General features: G+C 48.2%; 1 protein-coding gene across 1 annotated transcript in view; it reads left to right on the plus strand.

Moving 5' to 3' along the window:
• The window catches only part of Flt1 (fms related receptor tyrosine kinase 1), a 162,461-nt gene that overhangs the window by 121,576 nt on the left and 15,413 nt on the right, over nt 1–25,472 (plus strand). Inside the window, exons 17-25 of the mRNA XM_075972009.1 lie at nt 199–331; nt 5,624–5,728; nt 10,722–10,835; nt 12,216–12,304; nt 18,236–18,392; nt 18,828–18,925; nt 20,419–20,541; nt 22,587–22,698; nt 25,121–25,220. Coding sequence (XP_075828124.1) covers nt 199–331; nt 5,624–5,728; nt 10,722–10,835; nt 12,216–12,304; nt 18,236–18,392; nt 18,828–18,925; nt 20,419–20,541; nt 22,587–22,698; nt 25,121–25,220 — 1,031 coding nt within the window. The remainder of the gene's footprint in view (nt 1–198; nt 332–5,623; nt 5,729–10,721; nt 10,836–12,215; nt 12,305–18,235; nt 18,393–18,827; nt 18,926–20,418; nt 20,542–22,586; nt 22,699–25,120; nt 25,221–25,472) is intronic.

Consider the following 25,472-nt stretch of genomic DNA (forward strand, 5'->3'; position numbering starts at 1 on the left):
GTCCACCACCTGGGAACCAAATATTGAAAGATGAGCTTACCGCGGTCAAAGCACCACCGTGCGTGATTAGGAAGACCCTCTGCCCTTGGTCAAAGGATGCACAATAGTAGACATTGCAGAATATTGTAACCAATAACTAGGGTCTTAAAGTTGTTTGTTTTCTTCTTGGTGATTCTGCGGGGGTTCTCTATTCCTCAGTCTCCTTCTGAAGTAAAGACGGACTACCTGTCAATCATAATGGACCCGGACGAAGTTCCCCTGGATGAGCAGTGTGAACGGCTGCCCTATGATGCCAGCAAGTGGGAGTTTGCAAGGGAAAGACTTAAACTAGGTAATGTATTTCGTTCGGCAGATTCGCAAGTCTATCAGAGCAACCTATCCCATGCAAAACACTTCAAGAAAAGCAGCGAAGAGCTAGACTTAGGAGTCAACCCTCTAGCGGGCCAGAGAGAAGGTCCGCTGTTGCGGAGACAATAGCGTAAGGCACCGAGAAGCACCCTTGTGTTTAGTTCCTGAGCACTGGGGCTGAGCTGCGGATGCCAGCAGGAGCCCTAAAGATGCCAAGATGTTGGAGTCTCTCCCCCACCCCAAGCATAGTCTCCAGTGAGTAGGTAAATGACGGGGGAGAGGAAGAGAGTCCATGGCTTATAAACCCAGGTGTTCTTAAATAGCGGAACCTCTGGGGACTAAACATAGTGCTTAGAACACAATCCATCAGAGTGAGGTTCCGTTACATCCAGCTCTCCGTGCAAATTCACATGTTGTAAAACGCCCTGGGACTCTCCCCAGAGTGTGTGCTCCAGCCCTATGGGAGCACTCAAGTTTCACTTTTGAAAAGCAGAGCCGTCTTTTCCAGGTAGGGCAGATGTTGTAAACAGCAGGCCACGGTATTTAACCCCAGTTCCTCTGGAGCGGACATAACGATGCGCATGCGCATTCCTCTCCCGCTTTGGCCCTGCAAAACAATTGGGGCCTCAATTGCTCCTACCCGAAACGTTTGGAGCGTGGCTTGTGAAAGTTTTCCACTCCCTCCCGTGTATGCCAGAGTCATTAGTGGTTGGAACTGGGAAAACAGATTGGGAGCCCAGTGTTCTCTGAGTCTGTCACCCTCAGAGCAAGAGAGCTCGCTGTTCTGCCATTGTGACTCTTCACAGGCAAGCTCTGCTGGGGTGGTGGTGGTGACAGAGGAGGTGGCGTGGTTTCTCTAGGTTCTCTCTTAGTTCTTGAAGTCATTCTGCTTACAGGGAAAGAAAAGCATCAATGTAGGTCCTGTTTGGCTTGGGGAAGACATTTGAAAGTCAGCTAAAAGCTGGAGAAAGCCAGAATCGGCTGCTTGGGTGTTGGGGGTGCCGTTGAGGGAGTTCTATTAAATAGGGAGCAGTTAAATACAGGTAGCACATTGGATGAATTCCTTCTGTGAGGCTGAGTTTCAAAGCAGCTCGCTGAGCCCCTCAATGACCTTGGCCGGGAACACAGCATCGTTTCCCCCACAATCAGGAGCTGTTCTCAGGCCCTGCTGTTTTCCAAACTCATTAGCTGGGATTAAACATGCTTCTTCCAGGACAGGATACATGAGTGCTCCCTGCCAACTCCTGAGCCCCCTACCCCAACCCACCCCAACTCCTCATTCCCACTCACACCCCCCCTAGGCTGTTCCCGAGTCTCCAAAATTCCCTCCGGCTGGGCTGGGGGATACAGGGGGAAACGGGACACTCACACAACCACATTTCATAAGATTCTTCTTGTGGAAGGTTTTTCTTGGTAAGTACTTCGTTAGGCAGGGGGCCTCAGCTGTGATTTGGCCACTGTCCATCTGAGGGTCTCTGGTTGGTGAGAACGGGCGGCAAGCTTTTTAGTGCACGGTGTGGCCGCAGGACAGGGAAGAACGCTCCTCTGATTAACGTGGGAGCGGGGAGGCCCCAGACTTCTTGGTTCTGGTTAGCCAAAGAAATGACAAAGTGATTTGAAATCATGGCTGGCCGCAGTAAGTAACCAACGTTGCATCTAAATTGCATCTAAATTGGTGGAGAAGGAAAAAAAAAACGGCTTAATAGGCAGTGTTACATTGAGGTAAAAAAAAAAAAATGTAAGAAATGCACAGACCAAGGGGCAATTTTCGTGGCTTCTACTCTCTCTGTTGGCTACTGTGCCCAGCCTTGTAGGAGGCAAGCCGGAAGTTTGCTACTTGGCTGTTCAGTTGGAGCTCAGTGTTGTTCGTGGGCTTGCTGAAATTGGGAAGAAAAGAAAACTCCTTGGCTCCTTCACGATTTCCAACTAACCCCGGAGAGAATGCAACGCCTATAAATGTACAGGCACTGTCTGACATCATAGTCTGTTTCTAAGCAAGTGATAGACAGGGGAAGTTGTCTAGCGTGGAAAAGCACGGAGGGCGTCTGGAGCTGGGCCATTTCAACAGCCAATAAGATCAGTTCCCTTCATTGCCCAAGAGGGATGGCATCAGTTAGTTAGATTTGTCACAGAGACCAGAGTAGCTGACGGACACTTAGGAAGGGAAGGATTTGTTGTTGCTGATGATGGTTTCAGGAGGTTCCGCCCATGGTAGCCTGGCATCATACTCATGCAGAGAGCGGCCTGGTGGCAGAAGCCTGTAGGCATGGCTGCTCCTCACATCACAGAAGATAGGAAGTGGAGAGATAGGCAGATAAAGGTCATGGATAACCCATCCCCCACCCTAGGGAAGAAACGCCCCCTAGTGACCTCTACCCTCACCCCCACCCCAGATAACACCACAGCTCTTGATGAAGCCCTCATCAGACACCTGGATCTATGAGGACCTTTCACATGGAATGCATAATGTGGGACCAAGGGCATGTGACCTTGCACCCTTTCTAGGCCGGCTAGGACTCTTCACAGCCATTTTAGTACTGGTGCATTGTGTGACCATGACCTGACATTCTGAACTTGTGTGTGGCATTCCAGACAGCGCGGTGTTTGAGGGAAAGAAAATTTCAGGCTCGGGAAGTTCAGAGTGAACGAGTCCGGCGGCAGCTAGAACCAGGGCTCTGCAGACCGACTCCAATGCACAAGATGATTCAAGAGCCCACAGTAACTTCCTGTTGTTTTATGGGGCTGCGACCTGCCCGCTGAGCACCAGCTTGTACCCACTGATGGAAGCCGAGCCTCCAAACGCTGGCAACACAAAGTGCCTCGTGGCAGCCCAGCAGGGAATGTGTAGGTGGACTCTGGAGAAAGGCAGGAGACTTTGGGATGTGTGGAGAGATTATTGGGATATTTCTGGGCTCGGGAGGCTTCACATCAGGTGGTGGAATACAGCCGAGGGGCATTATTCTTCTACTCTGGAAAAGAAAAAGCTAGGAATAACTTTTAACCAAAATATGCTTTTTTTTTGAGACAAGGTTTCTATGTAACAGCCCTGGCTGTCCTGGAACTCGTTCCGTAGACCAGGCTGGCCTTGAACTCAGAGATCCATCCACCTGCCTCTATCTTCCGAGTGATGGATTTAAAGGCATGCGCCACTACCTCCTGGCTTTTTTTTTTTAAAGTCATAAGGCCCCTGAAGATCTCTTCCCCCCACTAACCTTGACACTCGGTACTTTGGGAGCCACGGGTTGCTCTTCTGTTTTAACTTAAGAGTCCACTCTGGCTCAGACCATTTTCCCTGAAGACGGAATGAGGACAGGGTGGCTGTCCCTGTTGCGTGCTCTAGCAGAAATCAGGTTGAGCAGCTGCCAACAGTACACATTTGGCTTTGAAAAACCATGTCATCTCCTGGGTGGCCCCCACCGAGCAGAGGGTGTCCCAGGAGACAGCGCTTGTGATGACGCTTGTCACTGAAACTGCTCAGGTCCTAATTGGATACCTCATGCAGGGCAATAGCCTTGAAGCTGCAGCAAGATGCTGGGGTCTTAGCAGTCATGCAAGCACTAGACAAGGCTGTGACGTGACAAGTGCTTCATCATAAAACTTACGAGAGGATAAATAGACAGATAGATGTTAGCTACATATATAGAGATATGTATATGGAGATAGAAGATAGATAGACATATAGATACACATATATATATAAATATATATGTATATAAGATAGAAGATAGATAGATAGATAGATAGATAGACAAATAGATACATATAGAGAGATATGTACATGGAGATAAAAGATAGATACATATATATATGTATATGTATATGAGATAGATGATAGATAGATAGATAGATAGATAGATAGATAGATAGATAGATAGATATGGAGATAGATGATAGATACATATATAAATATATGTATATATGTATACATAAATATATATGTATATGAGATAGATGATAGATAGATGTATATGGAGATAGACGATAGATACATATATACATATATAAATACATATGTATATGAGATAGAGATAGATAGAGATAGAGATAGATAGATAGAGAGAGAGAGATAGGGAGATTGACGTTAGATAGACAGACAGACAGACAGGTACTTGGAAGGCTAATTAACTAAGGGCGCATTACCAGGGCGATTTGAGGATGGAAAAGTGAATGAAATTAACCTTCTAACAGGTGAGATTTTCTTTTGACCAATGACATTCTATTATTTCTGTCCCTCTCACCCTTCCCTGCCCCTGAGGACCCATCGCCAGAGGAGCCAAAAAGAAGTTGACTTTCTTGATTTGCTCTTCTCACAGCATGCCAAGCTAGGGACCATCGGTTTCCCTTGGCTCTGTTTAGCTTCCTTATTGTGAAAAGAGAGCTCTGAATAGAACAGGTAGTTGAAGTATTCCGGGGGTGTTCTTCCTAAAGGGCCTCAGCTGCCCGATCTCCACTCCAAGGGCTCTTCAGTTACTGCCCACAAAGTCCGAACAGGGCTCTCCATTCTGCTGTAACTGGACAGGGCCTCCTTTACACCAGTTACCACACCAGGTACTTGATGATTCAGACAGCGTCCTTCCCTCTCTGAGTCGCGCTGGCTCAGTTAAGGGGGGGGGGGGGATGTGTATTAAACACTATAGCGAACCATTACAAGCACCGTGAAAGATGCCCTGCTTTCTTAATGCTTTCTTTGAGCAAGCATCTCTCTGGGGTTGAAGCAAATTACTACCCGTGTTTGATGGCTCATGTTCGGAAAACCACAGGGGCTTGTCATGATCTTATAATCATATATTAGCTACCGGGGAATGCTCTGACCTGCACGGAAGCCTGAGAAACAACCACGTGTTTGTTCTTAAGATATGAGGCACTGTTACTCCCAGAGCAGTCACCACCATTCATCCTTTCTGCAGAAAACAGGAGTGACCTCAGTGGCAAGAAAGAGGGCTAGGAGGACCTTGGTCATGAAACAGTTAAAGAAAAACTACCCGGGTTTGGTATTTCCTCCCTACAGCAAGACTCTATGGCCACTTTCCTTCTTTGAATGCTCTAGAAGCTTAGACTAGTCTTGGAGGATGGGGCAGGGATGGGGTGGGGGGCTCAGAGGCAGAGGAAGGGACGAGAAATGCGCTCACTTGGCCTCCGTAGGGGTCAGTCCCTGGCGGAATCCCTTCAAAGATGTGCACCCCACATAACACGTACAACACGGCATTTCCTTCCTGGAAAGGACTCAGACTCGTGGTTGGCTTTGCAAACAAACCAAGACCTTCTTCTATTGTAGGCAAATCGCTCGGCAGAGGGGCCTTTGGGAAAGTGGTCCAAGCATCTGCGTTCGGCATTAAGAAGTCACCCACCTGCCGGACTGTGGCTGTGAAGATGTTAAAAGGTACAGATGCGGATGCTGTGGTCTGGCTTCCGGTGACCTTTCACCCTCTGCACTCTCTACATGTTGGCACAAGTTTAATGTAGCCTAGGAACAGACAAACTATTTCTGCTCCAGCCAGGGCTTCTTTCTTTCTTTGAGGACTTTCAGATTGAGCTCAGAGTAAACCTTGTCAATGGAACAATCCAGAACCGTCCATAGGAAAGCGATCTCTGTCATCCTAAAGTCTTTCTTTTCTCATATCTCAGAAGAGCCCCCCAGGGGTGTACATCTATTCCCCTCACAGGCTCAGAAGGCTAGGGCTGTTGGGGTTCACTGTGGTTGTCAGGAAATGGCACACTTCACCAATCCCAAAGGTTCAGCCTGGGTTCGCCCTCACTATAAAGCAGAACTAAAAAGCTGGAGAAAATTAGTTGATCAAAATTTGATTCTATGATGCTGTCAAGCCTAGAAAACATTCCTTCTTTATAAGTAACAACTTTTTAAAAAAAGAATTTTATATAAGAGGTGAGAGGAAGGACCAGATGACATTGTGACTTACAGCAGCTGCCACCATGCAGACTGACAGAAAGACTCAAGGAGAAGCATGGAAGCCAAACTCTGGAGAGTCAGACATGCTTCTGTAATGTAGGAAGGTTCCACGCCTTCGTGGATGATGAAATAGTCACATTGTACCTCATATCAGGATTTCAAAACCAAGGAGGAGGAAGACCAAAAAAAAAAAACCCTCAATGCAATGAGGCTTTCCAAAATCTCCAAGACGGTGGGGGAATTTGTGTTTGGGTTTTGTTTTTGTTTTGAGAAAGGCTCTTGTGTTGCTCAGTCTTGCCTTGAACTTCTGATCCTGCTATCTCCACCATGTTTTGTTGTGTTTTGCTGAGGGATTTTTGAGGCAAAGGGATGTGTATATGTAGCTCAGACTCCAGGAGAGAAGAGGTTCCCAAACCTTCATTCTTCTTTCCACATTTACACCATATTTTGGAAACCTCCTGTAAGCACGATTTTTTTCCACCTCAGAGGGGCTGTGTTCATCAGCGGAAGACAGATGAGCAGCTGTTAAGGAAGGAGGGGGAAGCGGGACAGTCTACCATAATATCTCACAACCCAGAGTGTGCTCTCTGACACAGTGGGGTGACTATAGGGTACTATATTTTATTTGTTCTTTTTAATTTTTTTATTTATTTTTACTTATGTATATATGTGCCTGCTTGTCAACAGTGCACTGCACACATGCAGTACCCACAGTGGACAGAAGAGGGCGTTGGAGCTCCTGGAATTGGAGCTACAGGTGGTTGTGAGCTGACCAGTGTGCATGCTGGGAACTGAACCCAGGTCCCCTGAAAGGGCAGCAAGCACTCTTAGCCACTGGGCCACCTTCCAGTCCCCCCTCCCCGCACAATAATATTTTATATATTTTATAAGGAACCAGAAGAAAGAAATCTAAAAGTTTTTACCATCTCCCTAAATAAATAAATAAATATTTAAGGAGAGGGAATGTTAATTTCTGGATTTGGTCACTACACACCATAGATATATGCAATATCATCGCATACCCATAAATACCCACACTTATATTGCCCACCTTGCATAAGGAGTTTGCTTGGGGTGGACTGCCCAGATGATAGTGGGTGTTTCTGCGAGAATTCCATCAGAGCCAGCGCTGTCCTCTGCCCTAGATTCTGAGAACTGGCATCAGCGTGGCTTCTGCTGGAGACAGCATCGGGCAAGGCACTTTAGCAGAATCAAGCTGGGCCGTCTTTTCTGTTTACTTGTTTTGTTTTTTGAAACAGGGTCTCTCTGTAGCCCTGACTGTCCTGGAACTCACTCTGTAGACCAGGCTGGTTTCGAACTCACAGAGATTCACCTGCCTCTGCCTCTCAAGTGGGGGGATTGAAGGTGTGCGCCACCACCCAGCCTGAGCCACCTTTTTTTAAATCAAATCTTGTGAGATGCAGTGTTTTTCACACACACACACACACACACACACACACACACACACACACACGGTTGCAGATGAGGAAAAGTGGCTCAGAAAGGTTGAACTGTCTGAGCCACAGGTCCCAGCTTTTTCTCCTTGCCAAACTGAGCCAACACTGTGAGGAAATATTAAGTTATAAGAGAGAAGATCTAACTTGAGATTGTTTTCAAGGCCAATCTCTTCTACATAATCATGTGTGGAATATATTTATAAATTCAAGACTGGAGAGACAGCTCTGTAGCTAAGAGCACTGACTGTTCTTCCAGAGGACCTGGGTTCAAATCCCAGCGTCCATATGGCAGCTCCCAACAATCTGTAACTCCAGGGGATCTGATGCCCTCTTCTGGCCTCCACAGGCACTAGGCACACATGCAGTACACACACATATGTGCAGGCAAAGCAGTCATACACGTAAAATGAAAATAAATTGATCTTTATAAAGCCATCTTGTTTTCATTGCCAGCATTGACAGAAAAAAAGATTTCTACACCATCCATGCTATAGAATTCCTAAAAAAAAAAATTAAATAAAAAAAAGAAAAAGAAAGAAAGAAAGAAAGAAATCAACTGATTTCTCAAGCTTTCCTACTTAAAGTAGGTTACTCTCTGTTCCAGGGGAACCAGAAAAATCACAATGTCAGACAAAGGACATAACCAAAAGTCCTTTCAATGTGCTCCCGAGATAAACCTTAAACTTTCTAGTCCTCACACTCAAATGAAAAAATGTCCAAAATGAGAAAACTAATCACACTGTTTATTTATCCAAAAATATTTGCTGAGCAGCCACTGTAAGCCAACGCCCACCCCAGTGAGGCTTTTGAGTTTATCTGGTTATTATTAAAAAATGATTCCATCTCATAAAATACTATATCAGTATCGACCACCGTGTTAAGCACACACAGCTCTAACCCGCTTCCAGGACTGTCTGTCCTGCAGAAGCCTTTGCATGCACGCGCACTCACACTCGGGCTGTCTACTGGAGCTTTGTTGGTCATAGTAAAAATTCTTATAATAATAAAACTTGGGGCTGGGGCAGTAGCTTGGTGTGTGCAGTGTTTGTCACCCAACCATGAGGTCCTGCATTTTCATCCTCGAAGCTCTAGACCGCAGAGAGATCCTCTCTCAAAATACATGGTAGACGGATCCTGAGGCATGACAGCTGGGGCTGTCCTCGGGCCTACACACACACACAAGTGCACGCACACAACTGAAGACTGTCGGTGTCAGAAGCAACACATCCGTCTGTTAAAAGCAGTGAAAAAAGGCAGAGAGATGACAGGTGACGAGCTCGCCTTGTCCTGGCAGAGGACCCGAGTTCAATTCCCAGTGCTCACATAAAATAAAAATAAACAAGGCTCTTTTAAAAATAGGGAGGAGAAGAATTCTTGATACTGAAAGGGGGGGAGAAAAAAATGTGTGTGTGTGTATGCATGTGTGTGTGCATGTGTGTGTGCGTGTGTGTGCACGCACATGTGTATATACAGGTGTGTGCACGTGCGTGCGTGAGCATGTGTATATGCGTGTGTGTGCATGTGGGTGTGTGAGCATGCACGTGTGCGCGTGTGCATGTGTGTGCATGTGTGTGCATGTGTGTGCATGTGTGTGTGTGAGTATGTATCATGAAAGTCAGAGGACAACTTGTAAGAGTCGGTTCTCTTCTTCCACACATGAGTCCCAAGGGATCGAACTCAAGTCCCTCAAGCTTCACAGCAAGGTCCTTACCCACTGAGCCACTGTGCCAGCCCTCAGTGGGGATTTGTAAACGCACATGGAAAGGTGGTCTGAAGCTCAAGCTGGTAGCAGGCTGCTCGGGTGACCTACACTTTTTACTCTAAAGCCTCAGACTTCTCACATCGCTTTTGGGGGGGGCTTAAGGGGGGGTTGTGTTTTTTTTTGTCTTTTGAGTTTTGGTGTTGAATAGTAAACTCAAGGCTTTGCATGTGCTAGAGACATGTTCTGCCACTGTGCTGTAACCTCTTACATGCACACGCATGCAGACACGTATACACACACATGCACATGTGAACATACACATGCACACACCTCCACGCTCTCTCTCACACGCCCCTACTCAGAACTCCATACTCTAATTCATACTGTTGGAATATTTTACAGGAACCCGTTTTAGTATTTTTTAACACACCTAAAATTATGAGGGCCTTAAAATGGATGATAGGATATTAAAAATGGATACAGGAGGAACCCACTTTAGATTCTAGATATCGGTTCTCTGACCGATACGTGTTATTGCCAAGAAGGACGTTAAAGTTGGAGGGTGGTTAAGAGTACTTGCAACTTGTACGGAAGACCCCGGGCTCTATTTCGAGCGCCCGCATGGTGGCTCACCAGCACCTGTAACTCAGGTTTCAGGGGATCTGACTGTGGTCTTGTTTGGCCTCCACAGACACCCGTCACAGATGTGGTGCAGGCACAAACACTTATACATATTTTTTTTAAAAGTGCTTAACAGGAATCCTGCCTGCCTGAGGTGACCCTTGAATTCCAGTCATGAGGGGGTCTATGGAGAAAAGAACACATTTCGAGACATAGGGGCAGCTCGTTGCAGAGCCTACCCCACCCAACACACATATTCCTTCCTCTCCTGTGACTCCCTAGAAAGGGGAACAAGAAGAGGGAAGGTGTGGGTGGCCCCCCTGCCTGAAGGGTTCTTGTCTCACCTGTGTCTGCTCAAAGGGGAAGCCTCTGGCGGTCCTGAGGTGGCCTTCTCTGAGTCAGCACATTGTTGAGCACAGCCAGGTCCCCCGAAAGGAAACAGCCAGTGACTAACCTCCCCCCCCCCCCCCAACACAGCGGGCCTCGGGGCCGATGCAAAGGATGTTGGCTCAGGAGGGTAGGCGGAATCCAAACAGTCTGGCGACTTGGTCTTTTGCAGAATATGGGGAAGTTAATGGAGCAACCCCGGGTGAGCAAGGACAAACAAGGAGGGCAGGAATGCAGCCCTCTGGGCGGAAGCAGCCCCATTGTCCCGTGCCCTGACTCTTCCTTGCTTCTCACACAGAGGGGGCCACGGCTAGCGAGTACAAGGCTCTCATGACGGAACTCAAGATCCTGACTCACATCGGCCATCATCTGAACGTGGTCAACCTCCTGGGAGCCTGCACCAAGCAAGGAGGTAAAGGAGAAAAGGGGGGCTGTGCTACCTGCCCTGCACAAGCTGAGAGGGGAGCTCTCAACGCACATAACTCCCTCCCCTCTCACCCTTGGAAATGGCCACCCAGTGCTTTGGAAGCAAGTCACTCCCTTTTAGATACCTTTCCCCAGATTCTAGGTCAAATGGCGCCCCTTGTTCTCTTCAGACGACATGGGGGAGCGTGACTGTGGTTTAAGAGGCACACGTTCCCTGCAGCTGGTAGCTGCAAACCCCAACTGGTGAAATCCCGAGAGGAGGTGACATGGAAATTAACCAGAAGGGCCCCTCCCTTCTGGTCGGCCACCAGGACAGACCTTAGCTCCCAGGGCGGGGAACAGGAGCCTGGCTGTGCTGTAGCTCTCAGGCCACCCTGCCCACGCTGATTTCTCTTCCGCTATAGCAAGGTTAGTACTTGAGAGCAGAGGTGAATAAATGCTTAAGTCACGAAGGTGCTGAGGAACTGTACCCAAAAGGTCTTCCATTTCCCAACACAGAAAACAGAGAGGGAGGAACAGGTAAGAAAAGGAGGTCGTGGGTAGACAGAAGACTTGAGGGAGGCCATAAACACAGAGTCGCAGTGAGCCAGACCAGGCCCCCATAGCTTCGAACCTTGGCTAAGCCTTCTCCTAGCATCTGCCCTAGGGACTGCATTCTGTCTGCCAAAACATTGTGCCTATAAGACACAAGCCACTGAGACCAAGCAGCTGGGCTCAGACCTGTCTGGTGTGGGGAGACCCCAGCTCCCGCAGCAGCAACTTCCTTTCTGGCAGCCCGAGGGAAAGGGGGGTGTTATCAGAATTGAAAAATCAGTAAAGTACTGATAGTAACTAAAAAATTGCTTTACCAGAGGGCTAAACTCACCCTTAGCGAGGCTCCAAGCTACACCAGATACTTCACAGAGGCCTGTGGAGTTTGTTGGTTCCTAGCTGCTAGACTTCAGGAGTTATGCCCTCTTTTACCCGGAAGTATTTCTGTGCTTTTGGAGAAGCCCGGAGCGATGCAATGGAGGCCTCCTTGGTGCCAGCTGAGACCTTCAATGCCCCAGGTAGAGGGCGGGCAGTCTGTGTGTTCAGAATGGCTTGCCCCTTTAAACAGTGACGATGGGGGGCTGGGAGAGAAAATAATATTCCGTGGCCCGACATTTAAATGTCTGTGTTCATAAAACTTTATTGGAACAGGGTCTTATTCTTGGTTATATTCACAAGGGCCATGTCTGTGCTACAGAGGCTGAACCGAGTAGCAGGCTCATGGCCTCTCCTCCCAGTTGCACTGGCAGGCCACACACAAGTAAAAAGAGGTTGGTTTGAGGGCTCGCAGGCTGCCTACCCTGGCGTGCTTGAGCATGCGCTGTTTGGACCGCAGGGCCGCTGATGGTGATCGTGGAGTACTGCCGATACGGGAACCTGTCCAACTATCTCAAGAGCAAACGCGACCTGTTCTTTCTCAACAAGGTAAGGATCTGGCCTTCTGTCTCTGTGGCTTATGTGTCCTGATCCCAGCCCATCACTGAGGGAAGTCAGGGCAGGGACCCTAGCAAAAAGGACAGAGGTGCGCAGTTGTACCGGGTCACTTCCCCTTTCTCATATGGCCTACGTGCTTAGGGGTGGCACCGCAACCCCCACCTGCCGCCTCGCCGCCACCACCAAAAATGCCCCCACAGACCAATGCAATGGAGGTGATTCCCCAGTTAAAGCTCTCTCTTCTTAGGTGACTATATGTCACCATAAACTAGCCAGCACGGGACTTTAAAGGAGGAGCTGGTTCTAATGGCAGCAATTGCGGTACCATATGGACTGGTACACATAATTCTTTTGTTGGTTGGGAGTCGAGATAAATCTCGCTACGTAGCTCTGGCTGATCTGGAACTCACTATGTAGACCAGGCTGGCCTTGAATTTGTAGAACTCCATCTGCCTCTGTCTCCCAAGTGCTGTATGTGTGCACGTGCCCATGTGTAGGTACAACTTACCCCTGTGTGCAACCCAGAGGTTGACGTGGCTATGTCTTCCTCGGCTGCTTCTCCGTTTTAGTGTCTCACTGATCCTAGAGCTGGCTGTTTCCTCTAGACTGGCTTGCCAGTGAGCCCCTGGGATCCAGCTGTCTCTACCTACCTCAAACACTAGGGCTACCCCACCAGATTTTGCTGAGGATCTGAACTTAGGTCCTCATACTTTATCCACTGAGGCTAGCCCCAAGACACTTGTTCCTTAAAGCAACCATAGCGAATATACTTATCTTCACTTACTAGAAAAACTAAAGACACAAACAATTGAATGGTTTGTATAGTCACCAATAGACCAGAGATGGGCCAGAACTAGAAACCATTAGGTTTACTTTCTTTTTTAAAAAATATTTATTCTTATTTTATGTGCTGCATTGATGCTTTGTCTGCATGTATGGGTAAGATGCCATATTCCCTGGAGCTAGAGTTACAGACAGGTGTGAGCTGCCATGTGAGTGCTGGGGATTGAACCTGGGTCCTCTGGAAGAACAGCCAGTGCTCTTAACCACTGAGCCATCTCTCCAGCCCTTTCTATTGCTCTCCCCCTTCTATTTTATTAATGTTGTTGTTGTTGTTGTTGGTGGTGGTGGTGGTGGTGTGTGCACAGTGTATGCACTGGTCAAGCACAGGGCCAGAGGAACATGCTGGGTGTCTTTTTCTATCAATCTCCTCCTTGTTCCCTCGAGCTGGGGTCTCTCATTGAAGTGGGAGCCAGGCTGTCAGCAGCAAGCCTCAGTGGTCCTTTGTGTCCACTCCCCATAGCACTGCTACAGGTATGCAAAGCCATGGCCCACAGTGTTTGTTTGTTTGTTTGTTTTCTGTGCAGCCTTGGCTGGCCTGGATCTCACTCTATAGACCAGGCTGGCTTCGAACTCACAGAGATCTGCCTGTCTCTGCCTCCTGAGTGCTGGGATTAAAGGCGTGCGCCACTAACACCCAGTTTCTGGCCTGTTTTTTACATGCAGGCTGGGACTGGAACTTAGGTCCTCATGCTGTCGCAGCAACTGTTCTTACTGGGTCATTTCCCCAGCTCCTCAATAAGTCTGATCCACTAAATAAAACTGTGAGAGGGGCTGGGTAGGAAACTGGCCTGGCTAGTAGCAGGCCCCAGGTTAGATCTCCAGAACCACACACACACACAGAGATATATAAAAACCAAATAAAGGAGCAAGAATACCTGGGCCAAAACTGGAGGACACAAGTCTTTAAAGAAACATTGACTCTGAAGAAGAAACAATTTATACAACATTGTGGCAGTTATGTGGGACCGTTGCTGTGCCCCTTTCCAGGCTGAAGAAGTCTGGGAGACAGTGACTGACAGGGTTAGCCAACTCTGGCAAGGCAGTGAGGAGCACCCTGGAGGCAAACTCTCCAGCTCCAGAACCAGACTTTCCAGGTTTAAAATCCTGCATCTCCTCTCATGAAACCAGGCCTTAAACAAGTTACTCAATCTCTCTCCGTTTCAGTTCCTTGTGTAGTAAGTGGTGCTAATAATAGAACCCAGGATGGAATTGTTGGGAAAACGAAACCCTTCCCTTAAGTGATTAGTTGTCGCCTTTCGTCATCTTTGATCCACTGGGATGGTGAAGGATGGGGTGTAGCTTGCTTACCTATTGTGTGTGAGGTCCTGATCTATCCCCTCCCCTGTGTCAGAAAGACAAAGACAGAGAGAGTCAGAGATAAAGAGGCAGACACAGAGAGTTCAGTTGAATATAACTAATCTACATGGTGGGTTAACCTTCAGACATCTAAGAAGATGCCTGCCTCTGCCATGTAGGAAGAGTCTTTATACCTAGATGAACCACAGGGTACATGTTGTGGGTCATGCCTGCAATCCTAGCTACTCTGGGGGCCCAGATGGGAGGACCATGTGAGCCAGGTGTTTGAGATCAGCCTGGAAAAATAGAGTGAGACCAGGGCTGGAGAGATGGCTCAGCAGTTAAGAGGTCTTGCTGCTTCCAAGGTTCCAGAGTTCAGTTCCCAGCACCCACATCAGACAGCTCAGAACTGTCTGTAACTCTGGCTCCAGGGGACCTGTGATCTCTGCTCTCTGGAGGGTAGCTGTGCTCATATGCGCGTATCCAAACACACACACACGTACACACACACACACATGTACACATAATTTAAGTAAGTAAGTGTATACATATATATGGAGAGAGAAAGAGACCCTGTCACAAAAAAAAACCCACAAGCAAACAAAAACAAAGCACTGGACAGCCAGATCATTCTTTCATCCCAGACTGTGATTTTATCAAAGACGAAGATGTCCCACAAGACCATGGAGAATATATTATATACCTCCTCCATTTTTTTTTATTTTATTTATTCATTTATTTATTTATTTATTGGTTTTTCGAGACAGGGTTTCTCTGTGGTTTTGGAGCCTGTCCTGGAACTAGCTCTTGTAGACCAGGCTGGTCTCGAATTCACAGAGATCTGCCTGTCTCTGCCTCCCGAGTGCTGGGATTAAAGGCGTGCGCCACCACCACCCGGCCTTTTTTTTTTTTTTTTTTTGAGACAGGGTCTCACTATGTATTCCTGACTGTCCAGAGACTCCCTGTGTAGACCAGGCTGTCCTGGAACTCATAGAGATCTGTCTGCCTCTGCCTCCCAACTATAAATATTTTCTCATTTTTAACCAGACTCTCCAGTAATTGGAATCTTAAAGCTGCTTGGTGCTCTGAGACTATATATGTAGCCAGAGCAGTCAAGAAGTCAGTAATGGCTGGCAAGGTGGCTCAGCTTCAGGTAAAGATGCTTGCTGCCAAGCCTGATAACCCGAGCTTGATCTCTGGAACCCACATGATGGAAGGAGGGAACCGTCCTCAACAAACTGTCCTCTGGCTTCCACACACACACACACACACACACACACACACACACATACTCATATAATAAAGAAATTGACTTAAGGTCGTAGTAACCACAGGATGAAGATAGGACACAGACCTATCTCGATTCACTCCTCGCTTTAGAACTTTTCCCGTGAGCCCCACTAAATAAGGGGCGCAGTGGTGCTCCGAGCTGACAGCCGCACAGGTTCCTGTCAGTCTTGATGTCCTAGACTGGGTTCAGGAAGCGCTTAGCCCTCAGAACACCCCAGGGACTTGGCAGGATGGAACGTTTGGGTTTGCGCGTCCTTTGTTTGGAAGAGCTCGCTTCCTTTCGGGGCTATATTTAATGATTTGCCTCCCCATGGTACTTGGTGGGGCTGTGTTTTGTGGAAAACTCATGACTACCTGTCACATTTGGAGTCTAAGGGGAGAGAGAGAGAGAAGGAGCCCAAAAGACAAAACTGAGAGCAGGTTGTATTAGTTCCCAGATTCATCAAGATTCTTCCGTGTGCTTTGTAATAAATCCACTATTCTGCCAGAATCCCAGAAGTCCGCTAAGTCAACTGACTATCCCATTGATTAGGGGTCAGAGGAAGGCTAAGGTGACTTGAGGACAGCTTCCACGGTTTGGCTTCTGGGAGGTGTGAGGGAGGAGGCAGTAAGTTTCCAGAAAATAAACTTCCAGTCTTCATCTGAGCAAGGCTGACGGCCTCACGGAGAGAAAAAAAAAAGACCTTCTCTTGGACGATTTGGCTTTGTTGGTTTTTTTTGTTGCTTTTTACCTGCCCTGAGCTGGGTGAATTCCCTCCAGTCCTGAAATCCCAGACAGCAAAACTCCCTCCAGGGACCTGACAGGAGGGAACGCTTGGGTGGGTGTGTTCCCAGGATGGTCTCTTTTCCTTGTGTGGGAACTGCCATACCTCACTTCTATCCCAGTGCTGAAGCCCTTCCTCCGGGTTTCTGCCTGCTCCCCTGCGCCCTCTGATGGACGGACCACTTCTACTACTCGGACATTTCTAGAGAACTCAGGGCAGGACGGGCAGGCTGGTTGATCCTAGCGCTGCTGTGCCCCTGGATCTCATTCCTTCCCAGCCTGTCTAGACATTGTCATCTAGCAGAACCTAGGCTGCACACATGGGTACACAGTCCAGTCCTGAGAGCCACTGGACAGCATTGGGTTTCTACTGTCAAGGGTAGATACATCATCGAAGGCAAAACACTAGAATATGTAAGTCCTTTCCTGAGCGTCACAAAATGTAAGACAGTGCCTTTTAGATGAGGAAAATGAAACTCAGAACAATAAGGGGATTTGCTCAAGATGTCATGATTAATAGACAAGCAAGAAGAGTCGTTTCTAGAGAAGGCGGGAGAAAAGCACCAAGACCCTGATGTCCAGAGTGAGTGGCCTTGGCTCTTCGCCTTGAGATGGACTGGTGTAGCATCCTCATCTCGAATGGAAGGGAAACCCAGGGGAAAATGCATCTCCTCCCCTCTTCCCCAAGAAATCGGAGGACCTGGCAACCCGAGCCTCCAAGGGGCTCACAGAGCAAGCCTTTCCACATTGCCGAGTCTCAAAGGTCTCTGTTGCCTTTCGAACAAGACGCCGTGTGCTATGAAAAGCAGGGAAAGGCTGGAGAGATGGCTCAGGGTTAAAAGCACTGATGGCTCTTCCAGAGGTTCTGAGTTCAATTCTCAGCAACCACATGGTGGCTCACAACCATCTGTAATGAGATCTGGTGCCCTCTTCTGGCCTGCAGGCATACATGCAGGCAGAACACTGTATATATTATAAATAAATAAATCTTTAAAAAGAAAGGAAAAGAAGTGGAGAACAGAGACTTGGGAGTTTGCCAAGCTTCATATCAGGCTTTTCTAGGTGTGGCTATGATGACGTAACTCTTCAGAACCTGCTTGAGGACAAGTTATTTTGTAAGGGTGGGAGAGAGGGCCAGGCAGTGGTGACACATGCTTTTAATCCCAGCCCTTGGGAGGCAGAGGCAGGCAGATCTCTGAGTTTGAGGCCAGCCTGGTCTACAGAGTTTCAGGATAGCCAGGGCTACACAGAGAAACCCTGTCTTGAATATCTCCCCTCAAAACAAGAAAAAAAGAGCGGAAAGACAATTAAACAGTTAAGCGCACTCGCTGCTCTTGCAGAGAACCCAAGTTCGGTTCCCAGCACCTGTATTGAATGGCTCACAACCTTCTATGACCCCAATGACATTGTCTAGCTTCTGTGGTATGTTCACATACACATTAATAAAAATTAAAAATAAAATTTAAAGAACACACCTACACGATTGCTTCACAGCATAAACTCTTGGGGAAATTGAAGAAGTATATGATAGTCACCCAAAGTGCTCAGTATTTAGCAGCTGCTAGGAATCGCTTTCGGTTAACTTAAGGTGTTCTTGAGGTGCCCAAGGAAGGGTCCCAGAGATTCTCCAACCTGGGAAATCCTCAGTGCCCAGTGCCTCCCCCCTGTGCTGTGATACCTGTAATCCGTGTTGGCCACCTCTCATTCCCGTGTTTCTTGTGTGTTCTAAGGATGCAGCCTTGCATATGGAGCCCAAGAAAGAAAGCCTGGAGCCAGGCCTGGAGCAGGACCAGAAACCTAGACTCGACAGTGTCAACAGCAGCGAGAGTGTCGCCAGCTCGGGCTTCCAGGAAGACAAAAGCGTAAGCGATGCTGAAGAAGACGAGGGTAGGTGTTCATGCCTTCCTGGCCTCCAGTCTGCGCTATTTTTATGCATACTGGGCATCTCATGCATTTTTGTCATATTTTATCACCCTAATAAAGATCCTGGGAGTGAGGGTAATGTCTTAGGGAGACAAGATTTGAATAAAAATTATTTACAGTGTTGATAATTATGACAAGAACTCTTCCCTTCTCTCTGCTTGGAACTTTCTGTTTTACTAGGCCACCTGTTCCCACCCCCCCCCCCAGCCCCGACCCTTCACCCCCCCCCCCACCTTCACAGCCTGGACAAATCTCTGAGGTTCATGTTAAGACTAAAATTCTCTTGCCAGTGAACTCTGGTGCCCTTGTTGGTTTGTTTTCTGTTTTGTGGATATTGTCACAATAAACTGGGATTTGGTGCAGTTGTGAATGTCTTGACAAGATTCTAATGCTTGCTAGATTACAGTGAGATCTCCAAGCAGCCCCTCACCATGGAAGACCTGATTTCCTACAGTTTCCAAGTGGCCAAAGGCATGGAGTTTCTCTCCTCCAGAAAGGTCAGCTCATCTCTTGACAGGTTTTCTGCTTTCCTTAACTTCCTCAATTGGAGATAAAGAGAGGTTTTGAGTTTTTCAGAAGTTCCTGCTTTACATTTAAATTTTTATTTTTATTTATGTTATTAAACTTAAACCTTGCCTGAAAGAGAAAACACACATTTACCTCTCTCCTTTCCCTACTTTTATTTTGATTTAACTGATGCATAAAAACATACAAATAACGTGTTAATTAATATGTGTTAGTGATGTCAAGTTTCAATACATGTCTATGTTGGGTAATGTTTAAATCAGGTTAAATATTTCAAAACTTTATGGTAAAAGCTTTGAGAATTCATTCTTTGTTTTGTCTTTGTGAGGCCTGAACACACACCTCTGCTGTAAAGCTATTTTTCTAGTATTTGTTTATATTTATGTTCCTAACGGAGTGGTAGACAGCACCACAATGGCCTTGATTAGCTCTGATATGAAAAGTTACCAGATGTTGGGCCCCAGGCCGCAGTGGGTCGGATTTAATGTAAGAGTAGAAATCTTCCTGGGTGTTTAGATGACACAAACCCAGTGCTGCCTTCCACAGAGCCCTTGGTCACCTTTCCAAACTGCCCAGGGTTCACAAAGACACGGTTTCAGTATACCCATGTGGGGCTTTCCAAAAACACTCAGCGCAAGCCAAGCTGTGGCTATCCCAGCACACGGGAGGCTAAGCAGGAGGATCCCTGGTTACACGCCAGCCTGGGTGAGTTCCCCATGAGTGGCAGGATTACATGGCAGGATGCTATTTTTGTTTGGTTGGTTGATTGGTTAGTTGGTTTTTTGAGACAAGATTTCTCTGTATAGCCCTGGCTGTCCTGGAACTCACTTTGTAGACCAGGTTGGCCTCGAACTCACAGAGATCCTCCTGCCTCTGTCTCCTGAGCACACACCAGCTCAGGATTCTGTCTTAAAGACACCAGCAGTGCAAACACAACAAATCAATCTGAAGCTCCCAAAGACCTGCTCTAACGGATAGTGGGGAAATCTCACTGGAGTAACAGACTGCCAGTGGGGTTGGCCGGTACACTCCCCACAGAACGGGAGCCTGGCCCTGGCCGACTCATCTTCAGGGCCTCCTGGACCCGAGCAGAAGCGCATGGTGTTTATGGTAACTGGGTGTGTGCTGGGAGTTTCTTCCTTTCCCACACATGAGATGGAGCTGAGAATCGAGGCTGGCGATCCTGGGGCTAGAGAGATGGTTCAGCAGGTGAAAGCCCTTGCTGCCAAGCTGGCTGACCTAAATTCAGTCCTGGGAACTCACACGGTGGGAGGAGAGCATGGACATAGTTGTCCTCTGCTCGCATGCTTACACGAGTACACAACACACACACACACACACACACACACACACACACACACACACTTTTTTTTTTTTTTTTTAAGAATTATGACCCAGAGTGGATACAGGAAACGAAGCAGTTGGATTAAGGAAATGGGTTCATTACATAACTGTTTTATTATAGTGCATTCATCGAGACCTGGCAGCACGAAACATCCTTTTATCTGAGAACAATGTGGTGAAGATTTGCGATTTTGGCCTGGCCCGGGATATTTATAAGAACCCCGACTATGTGAGGAAAGGCGATGTAAGTCAGCCGGGTGTACATTGGATTTGTTTCTACCCTGTCGTCTTTAGACCGTAGACTGAAGCCCTTGTAAGATGTATACTTCCCAGGCAGTCACCCCCCAAATTCTCATGTGGTCCTATGAGGACAGGTGGTCCAGAAGAGCTCTATGCCAGACAGTCCTCGTGGTGGCATCTCTTGTCTGTCTTGGAGCCCTGGCTGGGGACCTGGCCTTAGAGCAGGACTGCATGAGGCTTCTTAGCCTGAGCGGCAAGCTGGGTCCTGCAGAGACCACATCAGCTCTTGCCTGCCACCCCTAGGGGAGTTCCCTGTCACACTGGAAAGAACAGTGTGACCTCTTCCCCTCAGATAAACCCAAATGATTGATTCAGCAGGTGCCTGTACCTCCGGAAAAAGTAGTGGGGGGGGGGAGGGTACACCCTATCTTGAAGGGAGGAAGCCGCTTACCCCCAGGGATGCCTTTCGTGGGACCCATCTCCCTTCTGGCTCATGCTGGCCTCTCTTCCCCGTTTGTTTTTGAACATAATGTTATTTGTCACTTACTGGGTGACCTCTGGTGTCCTCTCTTGTCTGGCCTCTGCCAGGAGGGCTTCAGCGTATGTCTGGGCTCTGGATTGCTCTGCAGCATAGGCTCGCAGACCGTAGGAACACATCCCTGGGAGCCGTTCTGAGCCGCCGCTTGTTGCCCTCCACCCCCTCCTCCCCCCCATCCCTTGCTGCAGAAAGGTTAGGGGTAGGCAGGGTGGTAGGGGTAGGCAGGGGTGAAGGGAGACTGCCTGGAATCTGAATTGTCACCAAGTTTCTGGATCATGTTATGTGCCCCCCATCACACTTGCAGAACCCCTTCTTGGTCACTCTTTTTTGTTGTTTATTTTAATTTTAGTCTATAAGTACGGGTGGTTTACCTGTCTGTATGTCTGTGCACCTCATTCATGCAGTGCCTATGGAGACCAGATATGGTGTCAGATCCCCTGGGCCTGGAGCTTCAGATGGTTGTGAGTCACTGTATGGGTGCTGGGAATTGAACCCAGGTCCTCAGGACAAGCAGCCAGTGCTCTTAACTGCCGAGCCATCTCTCCAGCTCCTCAGTCACTTTTTGTCTAAGAGGGAGACAGTCTGGCTTCTGGTGGAACGCTGTCCTGCAAAGACGGTTTCTGTCTGTGTTTCAGTTTGACCCTCATCGGTGTCCCCGACTCAGTGTCAATCTTTGGGTTTTTTTTTTTTTCGAGACAGGGTTTCTCTGTGTCTTTGGAGCCTGTCCTGGAACTAGCTCTGTAGACCAGGCTGGTCTCGAACTCACAGAGATCCGCCTGCCTCTGCCTCACGAGTGCTGGGATTAAAGGCGTGCGCCACCATCGCCCGGCTCTCAGTGTCAATCTTTGTCTCTCTGCTGTCCCGTACATCTTACTAGCCCCCACTACCCCAGCTCCCAGCCAGCTCACCGTGGCTCCTGCTGTCTGAAAGAGGAGGGCTGGTCTGCATGGTTGAAATCCAGCTGTATATTTTCCTAAATGGAAAACACTTCAATACAAAATTATCTGTCTTCTTTCCAAGGGATGTGGGGGAGAGTGAAGACTGAATCCGGGACCTTAGATGTATCAAGCACATTTTCCACTCCTGAGTCACACCTAGCCCCCCGGTTCAAGACTTAACATCCCATCTTTTTACATAGGGATGTCTTTCAAAACCTCCCTTCTTAGGAAAAAAGAAAATCATAGGAATTGCTATCAATTTTCAGGTTGTTTCCTAATTCCGATCACTTTACCAAGTCCTTCATTTCTCTATGAAAGTGGGGAGGGGGTCATGAGAACACAGCTTCTTTAAGATCCATGGAACAAGGACCTGCTGGGTGCACCAGAGAAGTCCACCTGCCGTGCCTGGTCCCCAGAGATGGGGTAGCCTTTGCCACATGCTCTGGGGTCTCTATGGTGCAGGAAACCACAGGTGCTCCGGTTCTGCATAAGTGTTAAGTGGAAGGGGAGCCCTGGGCCCCGGGTGTGGACATTGCTTTGTTCTCAAGCTCAAGACCCCTTGCCCTCTTCCAGACTCGACTTCCCCTGAAATGGATGGCTCCTGAATCCATCTTTGACAAGATCTACAGCACCAAGAGCGACGTGTGGTCCTATGGAGTGTTGCTATGGGAAATCTTCTCCTTAGGTAAGTGTGGAGGAGGAAGGGGCATCCTGTGGACACCCCCACCTGACCTTGAGGGCTGCACTTGAGGGCTTGCAAACCCAGGTGGAGCCACCTGTATGTAGATGACAGCAGACGATGCCCACATTCCTGCTGCTACACAAAGTGTTTAGACTATTACCAACGAAGTCAGGCAGCAGACAGTCTAAAGACAGAGCTGTGTGTCTGTCCTTTGCTCCTTCTCCAATACCAGCTCCCGTGTCTTCACCTCTTTCCTCTCCCTCAGAACTCCTTCTCAGGAAAGGCCCTGATGTACACAGCTGGACCAGTAGACGGTGTTGTTAGAGGCAGCTGGCTTTGATCTAATACCTGGCGTGGCTTTGCACAGTGGTTTATGCAGATGAGCAATAAAAAGTTTTGGTTAGGGTTTTCTCTAGCTAGGTTTATTTAGAACTATCCACTATGGGTTTCTTTGTGTGTGTGTGTGTGTGTGTGTGTGTGTGTGTTGTACCTACGCGTTATCTGTGTGTACCATGTGCATGCAGTGCCTGAGGAGGCCAGGAGAGGGCATCAAATCCTCTGGAACTGGATGGACTTGTGTTGAAGGAGCTGCGGGTTGCATTCCGCCACCCAGCTCCCGCCACCGGCTAGCTTTACCCGAAATAACAACACATAAATTGTATTCTTTTAAACACTGCCTGGCTCATTACATTAGTTTCAGCCTCTTAACCCATTTCTAATAATCTGTGTAGCACCAAGGTGTGCTTACCAGGAAGATTCTAGCCTATGTCGATCCTGGGTCAGAGCTTCATCGTGTCTGCCCTGGAGCGGAGAGCTTGGCGTCTGTCTGTGTTGTCTTGCCTCACTTCCTCTTCCTCCTAGCATTCTGTTCTGTTTACTCCATCCACCTATGTTCTAACCTATGAGGGCCAAGCAGTTTCTTTATTTTTTAACCAATGACCTTCCTCCATCAGACATGGGGCTGGAAATTGACTCCAGGTCCTCTCCAAGAGCAGCCAATGCCCCAGCCCATCTACTCTGGGTTTCTAAAAACCTTCAATGCTTCATTCCTACATATGTGCACAGAGATGCTATGATCTCCCAAGTAAGAGAATTAGCCAAGAATCTTCAGGCTTTGGGGGAAAGTCTTTCACAGCAGATAAAATGCACACAGTGGTACCCCTAGGTCCTGTCACTGTCAAAACCATTCCCTGCTTTCCAGGACAGGCACCTGTTGCTTCCAGTTTTTGAAAGCAGCCGGTGACCACAATGGCCTTGCAGTGACACTGTGCCAAGCCTTGTGTGTCTCCCAGCTGCTCCCTACCAGCAGCGATCACTAGAAAGTGCAGACAAACACACGCTGGAGTAGCCTTGGCTGCAGGGCCGAGCAGAGCATCCTGCAATGTCTTGCCCACTCTACCTAGCCCAGGCTAACCACAGAGGACTGGCTACAGGTGCTGTTTGATACAGGCTAGCAAAGACAGCCTAGTGCCCCTGGTACTTTCAGCTCTGCAGACTTGGACTAGAGGCAGTCCCTGTCCACCCTCCATCCACGTCAATCTCGCCCTGGGACCCAAGGCTCTCTATCCTTTAGACTCGTCATAATCCCTCATTCCCAAAGCCTCAGGATGAAGGCCATTTTCTGGGAAGTTGGAGTGGTCCATCAGTAGCCTAACCTAAGTCCACTGGTTTTCAAAAAACAAGTTATTAACCCAGACCACAAGTGCGTAAGGATTAGATGTCTTTTTTTTGTTGTTGTTGTTGTTTTTTGTTTTGTTTTGTTTTGGTTTGGTTTTTTTGGTTTTTCAAGACAGGGTTTCTCTGTGGCTTTGGAGCCTGTCCTGGAACTAGCTCTTGTAGACCAGGCTGGCCTCGAACTCACAGAGATCCGCCTGCCTCTGCCTCCCGAGTGCTGGGATTAAAGGCGTGCGCCACCATCGTCCGACAGGATTAGATGTCTTTACAGCTGTGTGTGGTACCAGGGCAGGGATGCTTCCGATCACCCCTTCCCTAACCAAATAGGCAGGTGTGACCACAAGGATGGCTACGACTCAGCCAAGGATGTGCCCTCAAGAAGAACCTGCAAACACCTCCCTGTGTTCGCCCCGGCCACTGGAAATCTATCACTAAAACATCACTAAATATTTATCAGATAGCTCAAACTGGCCTCAAACTAACAATCCTCCTGCCTCAACCTCCCTCCAAAACATCACTTGGAAGGAATGAGAGAAACTCTCAGTTGCCCCTCGTGGTCTTTTGGGTAGGTCTGTTTGTTTGATACAGGCCCTCACTTATAGTCCAGGCTGCTGTTAAACTCCCAGAGATCCATCTGCCTCTGTCTCCCACGTGCTAATATTAAAAGTGCGTGCCACCATGACCTCCCCGGCATGGTCTTTAGTACCAGAAACCTTATCACGCATGTCTTTCTCCACACTGTCCCCTGCAGGGGGTTCTCCATACCCAGGGGTGCAAATGGATGAAGACTTCTGCAGCCGCCTGAAGGAAGGCATGAGGATGAGGGCACCAGAGTACGCAACGCCTGAGATGTGAGTTCCTGGATTCTTCCTTCTCTCACCGAGTTCTCATGGGGGTAGGGGTGGGGACCCTGGGTGGTGGGGCAAGGTCACAGGTTTACTTCCAGCTCCACTCCTACTGGGCTCTGCTGTGCAGGGAGTGACTTCCTGAACTGGATGGGCTCTGGATCTGCCCCTAAGTTCTCTCCCACCCACTGACTGGTCCTTAAAGGACTTTAACTGGAAACTGAAGTCAGAAACCTAGACAGACCGAATAGAACCTAG

Source organism: Microtus pennsylvanicus, chromosome 1 (genome assembly GCF_037038515.1).
Source record: "Microtus pennsylvanicus isolate mMicPen1 chromosome 1, mMicPen1.hap1, whole genome shotgun sequence".
NCBI classification, from domain to species: Eukaryota; Metazoa; Chordata; class Mammalia; order Rodentia; family Cricetidae; genus Microtus; species Microtus pennsylvanicus.